This window comes from Talpa occidentalis, unplaced genomic scaffold (genome assembly GCF_014898055.3).
Source record: "Talpa occidentalis isolate TD23 unplaced genomic scaffold, MPIMG_talOcc4v2.1 talOcc4.5, whole genome shotgun sequence".
NCBI classification, from domain to species: Eukaryota; Metazoa; Chordata; class Mammalia; order Eulipotyphla; family Talpidae; genus Talpa; species Talpa occidentalis.
Genome location: NW_023604861.1, coordinates 100358234 through 100369902, shown reverse-complemented (window position 1 = coordinate 100369902; position 11669 = coordinate 100358234). Strand labels below are relative to the sequence as shown.

The 11669-nt window shown below is 41.8% G+C and overlaps 1 protein-coding gene across 1 annotated transcript; it reads left to right on the top strand.

Moving 5' to 3' along the window:
- Positions 1–6021: 6021 nt before the first annotated feature.
- Positions 6022–10241, top strand: LYG1 (lysozyme g1). The gene is made up of 5 exons (XM_037528958.1): positions 6022–6064; positions 6578–6682; positions 7590–7783; positions 9796–9928; positions 10123–10241. Exons 1-5 carry the CDS (start codon positions 6022–6024, stop codon positions 10239–10241), a joined length of 594 nt encoding a protein of 197 aa, XP_037384855.1.
- The last annotated feature ends 1428 nt before the right edge of the window (positions 10242–11669 follow it).

The window sequence follows — 11669 nt, the reverse complement described above, 5'->3', positions numbered from 1 at the left end:
TTTATTGACTATCTTATATGTATCAGGCAGGGGGGTAGGAGCTGAGTTAAAAAGACAAATGAGACAGTTTCTGTCCCTACAGACTTGTCAGTGGGAAGGAAGAGCCTGTAGAAAGGCAGGGAGGAAATGACAAGACTGTCTTTGAGAAAAATCAAGTCATTCAGAAGAGCTAGAGTGGAGGGTGTGGTGCTGTAGGGTGGGGCTCCCTCTTTTAATTGTGAAATTCATTCCTAAGACCACTTGGGGCAGAGTCCTTCCTTGAAACTCCATATAAACCCTCTCACAGTATTTATTTGATGTAGATATTTTGGGAAAAAAAAACTAGAAGTATTGAATATACATTAAAAAGCATCATCTACCTGACTAAGTTATGTCTCTGCTTGGCTGAAATACAGACCAAGGGCCTCCCTGGTAGCTCAAGGAGTTAAGCACAGCGCTGTGAAGTTGTCCGCAGCCTCTGCAGCACGAGTTCAATGCCCGGCCAGCAAGCAACCCACATGGCGCAGGAGACCTCTCCTGACTCACCCGCTGCTCCCCTCAGCAGTGTACTTCAGTCAGTCTGCCTGTTGTGTTCCCTACTCTGTCTCTGGTGAATCCTCTCACCCCCTGCATCTTTGGCCTGTACCCCAGCTCTTGTATGCATAAATTAATAAATAAATCTTTTTTTAAAAGTATCTATCTAATTCATCAGTAAGTAACTTATTTAAGTTCTTTCTAAGTATGACCTAAAGTCTAGAAGCCATAAAAGGATCATAAATTAATCATGTACAATTTTCAAATTTTTTAAAGGAAAAAAAATTGGACAAGGTCAAAACACGATTTCATTAAAATAGAAAAAGCCTTGGGCCTCGCTGCTGGTGCAAGGGGTTAAGACGCAACCTATGAAGCTATCCGCAGCCTCTGCAGCATGAATTCGATCCCCGGTCAGGGAGCTACCCACATGGCACAGCAGATCTCTCCTGTCTCTCCCGCTGCTCCCCTCAGCAGTGTATTTCAGTCAGTCTGCCTGTTCTGTTCCCCACTCTGTCTCTGGTGAATCCTCTCGCACACACACCCTACACACTTCTGGCCTGTACCCCAGCTCTTGTATGCACAAATAAATAACTCTTTAAAAAAACAATGAAATACAAACTGAGTATAAATTTTTGACACTCCAAATTCAATTTCTTTCCTTTCTTCCTCCCTCTCTTCTTCCTTCTTTTCTCTTTCCTTCCCTCCCTTCTTTTCTTCTTTTCTTTCTTGTTTGACTCTATTTCCAGAAAATGGTGCAAATAAGTAAGTGTTTTACCAAAAGGGTCAAAGTGAACCCACAACTAGGACCTGCCCTCTGAGGTGTGGTAAGGAACTAATTGGTTAATGTTTGCAAAATGCCAGGTCATTCTTGAATAAAAGGTCCTATATAAGTTCAAAGTGTTTGTAATTATTATGATTATTGCTGTAATTTGTACAACTTAACCATAAATCTCTTCATAATAGGGTGAAGTAAACACTTTAAAAAGAGGAAGTAAGACAGGGGCTCTATATAAAGGGCTGTGGACTCACTGCCTCTCAGGACGGAGAGCTAACTGGAGACAGGTGAGTGTAAAACAGAGCTGTGAGATTTATGCTTAGACCTGTTTAGGAAAAATCCAGCATAGGGTGATCAATTAGTAATGGTTGTGTCTCTGTTGCTAAGTAAATAAGAAAAGTTGGAGTCAGATAAAACTCAAGGACCTTGCAAAGAAAACCCAAGTTATGAAAGATGGTAGAATGCTTTTTATGGTTTATTACAATAGTTACAAAAATTTAGATTGTATTTAATGCAGTAAATAGTTACTTTTGGATTTGTGAACAAGGGTAAAGCAAAGAATGGGAGAACAGAAACATTTGTGTATTTAACAAAAGCTGTAATCGGCTAGATAGGATGTCTTTTTTTGTGTGAATTCAAAACCAAAAAACTGCAGTAGTCCCTCCCTCCCTCATCCTCACACTCACTACTGCCAAGGTTACATTAACCCCATAGACCTTATGTGATGGTTCAGAAACAGTAACAGATGGTTCTCTGGAAGCTCTAAGAGTCTCTGGGTCAAAAATACCTGATGGCATAAGTTTGACAAAGTTAAAGGATTGACAAGCTTTGTGAGTCTTGAATGGAATGGAGAGGCTTGTGTTTTCATTGATTTGATCTCATTAATTTGAATTATTAATTGACCTCTTTGATATTCCTGGGATCCAGCATCAGGAGAGGAGCCTTTCTGGAGTTCACAACTCTGGGAAAGCAAAAATCTTGTCCTAAAGTGAAGAAATCAGGCAGAGTTTGTACTGAGAAAAAAAAAATCCATCCACTTCTCTTTAGACAAGGGAAGGATTTACCTGAAGAGAATGAAGAGAAGAGATCAAGACTGAGCTCTTTCTGCTCTTCATTGCTCACCATCCAAATTTAGTAAACATTTGTTTTCACAGACTATGTGAAAATGCAACTCTGCAAAGAGTGAGTTTAAAAGGAGCCTTCAGATTTAATCTGAAAAGGCTAGATTTTTCTCAGGAAAATGTGACTCTAGTGTTCAACACATTTTACATTTGTGACGGGCATTGTTATTATTTTTTTTTTTTTTTAGATTTATTTTTTATTTATTTATTTATACAAGCACTGGGTACAGTCAGAAGCGTGAGAGGGTGAGAGAATTCACCAGAGCCAGAGAGGGGAGCAGAGCAGGCAGAAGGACCGAAGTACACTGCTGAGGGGAGCAGTGGGCGGCAGGAGAGGTCTGCGCGCCATGTGGGACCCTCCTCTGGTGGCTGGGGAGCAGCCAGGGATCGAACCGGTGCCGCGGAGGCTTCGGGCAGCTTCGCAACCCAGCGCTCAACCGCTGAGCCACCAGGGAGGCCCGGCATTGTTATTATTTTAATGTAAAGCCAGTGGTGCATAGCAATCTTGGAGGCAGTGGACTGGGGTGTTGCAGCGTGTGTAAGGAGGGAAGGGAAGGACAAGGCAGAAAGAGATGACTAAGATGGGATGTTACTGGAAAGGCCTTGCAGTCCACAGGCAGCAAGCAGATGGAGAGACAAGTTAGGTATAAAAACAGGGTGACAATACAATACAATACAATACAATACAATACAATACAATACAATACAATACAACACAATACAATATAATACAATATGTGGAATAGGAGACATGACTAATGTGGATACACAGGGCAGTTTATTTATTTATTTATTTATGCATACAAGAACTGGGGGACAGGCCAGAGGTGCGGGCAGTGAAAGGATTCACCAGAGACAGAGTGGAAAACAGAACAGGCGGGTTGACTGAAATACACTGCTGAGGGGAGCAGTGGGTGAGACAGGAGGAGAGGTCTGCTGCGCCATGTAGGTAGCTCCCTGGCCAGCCGGGGATCAAACTCGTGCTGCAGTGGCTGCTTCACAGTGTTGTGTTTAACCCCTTGTGCCACCAGGGAGGCCCCACCTCAGGGTGTTAATACAGCACATTTGTCTGGCTGATTGGAGGACCCTAAGGACCTGGGGTGGCTAGGGCTCAAGGTTTATATTATGGCAAAGATCAGAGAGAACATTCATGGAAGAGGAATAGGATGGAAGTTCTATGGTAACAGAAAGACCAAAGACCTCTGTCTACCTTTCCCAGGAAAATTGTTTAACTGTGGAAGAAAAGGTCCCTTATAAATCTAAACAATGCTTTGAGAATGACAAGTAGTCAGTGGAAGGAGGGTGGGCAGAGGCTTCTGGCAACCTCGGGTTGTATTTCCTGGTGTCTGCTGATCCAGATTGTTGACTTGCTCATGGGGCTAGTTAGTTACTGTTTGTGCACCCGGAAGGGAGTAGGGGGATGCCAAGGCAAATACTGTGCTTAGCGTCATGATCACTATGTTGTCTTGGCCTGACGTTCTAATAATGGTTTCTGTGCATGGAGCCACAGAGGTACTGACTGGTTAGTCATAGGTAACTGATGGACATATTCTGAGCATACTCCAGAGATGCTACAATAATCCCTAATAAACATATAGTACTTTTTGGCACCTGTAAAGTTGAGTCACGGGATTGTTTTGCACCAACTTGCTGTGATTATGTCCATTGTCACTTCTTGCTCCTTCCTGACATAATTGGGGAAAAAACTTATAGAAAGTAACTGTGTGTTCCTAAGTAATTTAGCACATCTATTTATACAGCTTTTTCCATTCAAGTATTTGCTCAATACAATACTTAGTTCTATGCTTGGAAAACAAAGTAGCTATCACTCTGCAATAAAAGCTATGCCTTTCCACTTGATATTTCCATAGAAAGTGTTTTTGCTCCCCAGAAAAACATTAGAAAAAGTAAAAAATACCATTTAGCATCTGAACGCAAACAGTTCTTTTTCAGAAGTGCTCTTTCCATAAAGACAGTGAAACGCCTCTGTAAGAATACACCTTTATGAGAACTTTTTCTGAACCAGTGGTGATCTTTCTCCATCCTTTTCCCTAGGATTGAGTGTCCTCTCTCATTCGCGGTTGGGAATTCAGTGGGTGCTAATAAATGATTCTTGCAATTAAATCTGAGAGTTCCTGCAGACACAGCTGAAATGCCAAATTCCTGTATCTTTCTCGTGTTGGGAGTGAACATGACAATTTCTCCTGAACTAAGGAAAATCAGATAGACCATCTCAATGTTGTAGGAAAGAAAAACAAAAAGCAAGGCCATATCTGAGGGGCACACACTCCCTTGGTTTAGGAAGACAATTCAAATGACTTCCCTAATACCTCTACTTATCTCAAGACGTGATATCTTCCTGGGTGTTTAGAAGGAATCACCCATAAGAATAAAACAAAAGATAGGAGAAAATGTTCTAATAGAGCTAAGTGCCATATTTATATGCAAACTTATTGTAATGATAGTAATAATTCAAAATGACAGGCAGCCATGCTCCACTGACCAAAGGAGATCAGGGGACCACCTTGCGGTGGGAGGTGTTGGTAGTAGATGGAACTTGGGGGGCAAGTGGCTGATTCCTCCAGCATTTCCTGGGGTCAACTGGAAACTATTCTGGTTAGCGTTTGGTATTCATTTGGTGGCTAATGGAGGGAGTTAGTAGGGAGACCATCACTCTGTACAAATGGAAGGTGATTAGAGGAATAGTTGAGATGAGAAAGAGAGAAAAGTGCACGGGAGCAAATGTTTGATTAATGGTGACCACAGGCAGTTTTCTGGTCAAGTGAGCCTCCTATGACTTCAGTCCTTCCCAGCACAGGACTATTGGGCATTTGGCTTTGCTGGTGGAAGTAGACTGTTTCTCTGTTCCTGCTGGGCTCTGGCCCAGCCTTGTTCCTGAGCAGGAACTTTGCAGAGAGAGAATAGGGAACACGATTCAAGTTGGCCAAGTGGGTCTGAGATTCCCAGACTAGGGGGTGAAAGCAGTGGGAAATGTCCTCCAACTTTTTCATCCATCTAAACAAAAATATGCTCCAAAGCACTGCAGAAAGTATACCCTTTCCTTTAACCCTTAGAAAAAAGGACCCAAATCAAGAGAAACACTAATACAAAACTCTCCTTTTTGTATTATATATATGTGTATATATGTATATATGTATATATGTATATGTATTTATGTGTATGTGTATATATATATATATGTTTTATGAAGAGGCTATTGGGATAAGGCACATGCATCAAAATTGTGCTTTTCAGAGTCTGGGGTCAGGTCCATGTTTTAAGTTTTGAGACTCAAAGTATCATAGTTTCTTAAAATAATTACTATCCAGTAATGCAAAAACAGGTTGAGTCCCTGTGGGCCCAGCAGGAGTCTCATCATTTTTAAGCTAGTTGAAAAGATGGAGCAGGTACAAGGTCTTTGTTTACTTTTCGTCATTACCACACAAATTATTAATTTCCTGAGTTCAGACATGGGGAAATATTTCTTTCTTTTTTTCACAACTTTCTATAGAAAACATAACATACTATTATTGTAACAATCAATATTTTTATATCTTTGAACTAATTTCTATTTTAAAATCTTCTTAGGATCCACAGAGCAAGGTCATCAACATGTCTGTACTGTGGCTGCTTCTGGGCCTCCTTGCCCTTACTGGTGAGTGTATTTCATTTTCCCAAATGACCTTGCAGTGGGGAAGAAAAGCACAGGAACAAAATGGTACCTCTAACACTTGAAACTACAGTGGAAAATGTTATTCTTCTCCTAAACTGTTTTAACAAATCTTGGACTAGTAACAGCCACTAACCTGCAGCCTCTTTCTTGATGCTCCACAAAAAGAAGGGGTTCTCCAGAATGTGGGTGGGCTTAATACAGTATTGCTTGAGGTCAGACTTCAAATATACACCCTGAGACTGATCTAGAGCTCTGCAAGGACTATAACTGCTCCAGCAGCTCTTTATGTCCACAGAAGACAGGGTAAGAATTTAGCATTGTGGCAGTTTCTGTGATAAATTTTTAGCCAATATACTATCTGTTTCAAGTGTTTCCTCTGCAGAATGAAGGTGTTATTATTGATGTTAGTATAGTTTTGTTAATATCACTCCACCAAGTAATAATCACAACTATTCTGGTTCAATGCCTAAGGTCAAAATTGTATTCAATTTGCAGATTCATCTGAAAGCAGCAACTGGGGATGCTATGGGAACATCCGAACCCTCAGCACTCCTGGGGCGTCCTGTGTAATTGGACGGCGTCGAGGCCTGAACATCTGTGGTAGTTATAATCTCATTGTCCACCTTGCCTCCCTCCTCTTCTTTCTCTTTCCCTTCGAAGGTGACTACTTTTGGCTAGGGCAGCCTCAACAGAATTTTGTGCCTTCCCTTGTTGCCCTACACCATGGCTCCCTGTCCATCCCCACACATTTTGATCCTCTCAATATAATCTTTTGGTTCCCACTATGTCCCACAGCCCAGTGGTCCTGAGTGGTGGCAAGAACACCAGACAAGGAGTCCAAAGACTTGACTGAGTGTTGACTCTGCTTTTACAAGTCGCTTAGCTCCCTTGAGCCTCCATCGGAAGGGGGATAATAGTGCTTACTTTACAAGTGTTTTTGTAAATTCTGAGAGTACTTTAGAAATAATGGAAGTGCTCAGAAGGTAAATGAGCTAACCAACTAAATCAGTATAAGTTTTAATTTTGTCCAGAACTCTTGTTATTTCATTAAAGTTTAAGCTCCCATGATTTCTGGGTGTCACCTTAGGGTAGAAAGAGGGACTGTCCCTGGAGGCAATTTCTCCAAGGACTTCTTGAAGGGTTTGGGAGAATTTTCATGATGGAAAGGCACATTTCACTGGGTGACTTTGTTTGGGGTGTCCAGGCTGGGGTCAACTGGGTGTGTACCCATGGAATTGTCCTGGGTGGCCAAAGCAGCTCCTGAGAACACAGTTGGGGCACTGATAGCCTTGGAGGACACTGCCTCAGGAAGTGACAAATGAAGATCAAAGCAGGAAAATCATAATCTCAGGTCTGGAGTGGCCACTAAGGAATCTCAGACTAAAACATGGGCTTCTCCATTTTAGACTGCTGCCCTGGTCCTTGGAGTATATTTTCTTTCTGCTCTTGAGCTCTCACTTCAGCAGAAGTCACACTAAGCTGCATTCTTCCTCTGTGTTTGCTTTAGGAGTTCGCGCTTCTGAAAGACTGGCTGAAATAGACATGCCATATCTACTGAGATATCAGCCTGTGATGCGTACTGTTGGCCAAAAGTACTGCATGGATCCTGCAGTGATCGCTGGTGTCTTGTCCAGGGAGACTAATGGTGGCAACATTCTGGTCAATGTGGGCAATTTGGGTGATGAAACCAGGGTGGTGCAGGTAACCCTCCATCACTGATGACTTGTGGCCTTTGGTTGTGTGGCACAACCCAAGGGCACATCTGTTGCTCTTGTTGATGGCACCTCTGGAACACAGTTCCATAGAATACAAGATAAAAGATATCCCCAGTAGTTGGGAGAGCCACAGATTCTCTGCCTGAGAGTCAAAAGCAGCAGCATTTCTGCTTCATTCTGAGGCACAATTTCTTTTTAAAATAAATTTTGCTGTTTTTCCAGGATATCACCTACGGTTCCCCATTCCAATTTCCAACAGGACAGTAGTGCAGGAGAAAGATTACAGATGGAATCATTGATCTGTTATTTTGTAGTTCTGTGCCCATGGATAAATCAATCTCCGTGTACCTCAGTTTCCTCACATGTAAATCATATCCTCACAGAATTGTTAAGAAGATTCAGAGAAATCTTGTTGGAAAAAGTACTTGGTATCTGGTAGATTCTTAAATATGAATTCCTTTCCCTTGTCTCCTTTCCAGGCAATTCCTAGTTTTGAATGCCAAGTGTTATTTTTTCAATAAGTCTGCATGGTATCACTGGTTTTCTGATAAAAACTTCCAGAGAACTTGTCATTAACTAACTCAATTGTTGAATTAACTGCACTGGGGCAGGCAAAGGTGTTGGTGATGGCAAGGAAGACAATAAGGCCACATTTTTTTCTACTTCATTTCACGTTGTTGTTGTTGAGAAGTCTACTAAGTATTGCATGCATTTAAGTTTTTAGGAAAATGTATTCCTCAATGATCTTTAAATTGGCTTCCCATTAGTACTTTGCATGATGCTTTACAATTTAAAAATACTTTCAGATATTTTCTCTAATTTTGATTTGGAACCTGATCCAATAATCTGGTGAGATGGGATGGAGGGGAAATCATGTAATCCATCCTTTACACATCAGGAAGTGTATTCACAAATGGAGAATCTTTTTTTTTTAAAGATTCATTTTTATTTATTTATGCATACAAGAACTAGGGTGTAGGCCAGAAGTGCAAGGGGGTGAGAGGATTCACCCGAGATAGAGTGGGGAGCAGAACAGGCACATCTACTGAAATACACTGCTGAGGGGAGCAGCGGGCGAGACAGGAGAGGTCTGCTGCGCCATGTGTGTAGTGGCTGGCGATAGCTTGATAGCGCTGACTTTAACCCCTGCACCACCAAGGAGTCCACAAGGGGAGAATCTTTGCTACAAAGTTACACAAATTCTAGAAAATGCAGAATTGGGCAGCACTGGTGATATTAGGAACAGCATTGTTTTTGCTGCTTTCTTCTGCCTCCAGTATAAAATCTAATTCTTGGGAAATGAATGAATGAATCCATCTCCTTTAAAAATGAAGAAAGAATTACCCTGTCAGACATTTCTCCTGAATATGGTGGAACCTATGTGGAATGGTAGTCAAAAGTTTATAAGAAAATTTAAATGGACCTTTAGACAAAATTTAAATGGACCTTTCCTTCCTCTGGAAGGAAACTTATAAGTGTAGTCTTGTGTTGTTTAGAGACATTTTGGCCAACAATAGATTTCCCAATAGGCTACACCATACAGCCTAGATGCATAAAGGCTATACCATCTAGGGTTGTGGAATTACACCCTATGACATCCACACTATGATAAATGGCCTAACAGTGCATTTCTCAGAACAAATCCCTATCATTCAAAATGCATGACTGCACAAATAGAAAAAATGTATTTCTGACCTGTTTGGAGGGCTTGTGTTTGCAACACAGAGGGCATTAGGCTGCATTGTGATACCCCTGTCACCTTTGGCTTCCAACTTCACATCTCACTATAATTCTGAAACATCAGTGAAATATCTTCTTTCCTTTGCCCAAACCTTGTAGTTTTATTACGTATCCCTAGGAAGACTGAAAGTGGCATTGGTTCAGCCAAAGGAGGAAGCAAGAAAGCCAAGGGAAATGAAAAAACAGTACTGGTCCTATGAAACAACATCACCATCCCACTTGACTTACCTGGATTTTCCTCTGCTTCGCTCCCTCTAGGATTCTGGCTTTTATACTCCCATAACCAGGATAACCCAATCTCAGGTTTCACAAGTGACTGAAAACTTGACCTTTAGAATCAAAGAAATCCAGAGGAGGTTTCCAACGTGGACCCCCGACCAGTATCTGAGAGGTATGGGTACCACACGGGCCGGTGGTTTTGCAGCATAGAATTAATAGAAACAAATATCATGCTTTGCATCAGAGTCCCCCAAACCTCAGTTGCCTCCTGATTAGCAATAAAGAAAGAGAATCTAAGTTAGCTACTGAGTACCCTGAAGCAATAAAAGGCTGTGGGGTCAGCATAACCTTTCTTGTGAATTCCAGGTGGACTCTGTGCCTACAATGGAGGAGATGGCTATGTCAGAAGTACCCAGGATCTGAGCTGTGACTTCTGCAATGATGTCCTTGCACGAGCCAAATACCTCAAGAGACACGGCTTCTAATACTTCCAGTCAAACCCAAGATCATTATCACACATGAGGCTTCAATTGTTACACAGATAAAACTAACCAATGGGGTTTGTCACCTGGAATCTTGACTTTGACTTGTACGTCAATAAAGTAGTATGACTCACAGTAAAGAAAGAAATATTATCTGCATTTATGTGTTTGTTAATTGAGTGGTGTCTCTTTAAAGGTATTTGCATAGAGATAAGCTATCAAGTGGATTTCTGTAAAATGAATCCTGTATCTCATTAACTAGCATTGCTATATTTAACAAATAAAAATACAAAAGTTCAGTTAAATTTGAATTCCAAATAGGGCCTCCCAGGTGGCGCAGCGGTTGAGCGCTGGGTTACGAAGCTGCTCGTGGCCTCTGCAGCGCTGGCTCGATCCCCGGCTGCTCCCTGGCCACTGGAGGAGGGTCCCACATGGCGCGCAAACCTCTCCTGCCGCCCGCTGCTCCCCTCAGCAGTGTACTTCGGTCCTTCTGCCTGTTCTGCTCCTTGCTCTGGCGAAGTCCCTCACCCTCCCGCGCTTCTGACTGTACCCAGTGCTTGTATAAATAAATAAATAAATCTTAAAAAAATTTTTTTTTGAATTCCAGAGAAACAAATTTTTTAGCATAAGTTCCAAACAATATTTAGAGCACATTTACATTAAAAATATATAGATAGATAGATAGATTCTTTATTTGATATTCATGTTTAACTGGATTTCTGGCATTTTTATCTGGCAAACTTATCACTGCTTTCTTTGCTAGAAATCATAGCTTCAAGTTTTATTTAAAATTATTGATGAGGGGCCTCCCTGGTGGTGCAGGCGGTTGAGCACAGTGCTCTGAAGCTGTCCACAGCCTCTGCAGAGCTGGTTTGATCCCCACCGGCCTTGGAGCAACCCACAAGGCAAGCAGACCTCTCCTGTCTTGCCCGCTGCTCCCTCAGCAGTGTATTTTGTCAGTCTGCCTGTTCTGTTCCCCGCTCTGTCTCTGGTGAATCCTCTCACCCTCCCGTGCATCTGGCCTATACCCTAGGTCTTGTATAAATAAAATAAATCTTTAAAAAAATAAAATAAAATTATTGATGAGTGAGAGAATAAGACAGTGGTTAGACTCATTTGCTGGGACAGTTTCCCAGGAGCCACTTACTAACTTTGCAGCATTATCTCAACCTAGGATGTCTCTGTCATTAAGTTTATCTCTTCCTTTCCTTTTCTGGATCACAGAACCTTCTCCTGCACCTAATCTCCTCCAGCTCAGCTGAATTATTCCCATGTTTGGGGCACTTATATCGCTAATAAAGCCATGGGAAAGGGTTGCATCAGTTGGAGCTGCTCACAAGGACATTCACCATGTACTGTACCAGTACATTATTTAATTCTGGAAGTTGTATTCTGTAAAACTAATCACTGTCCTGTTCTATCAACTGCGTT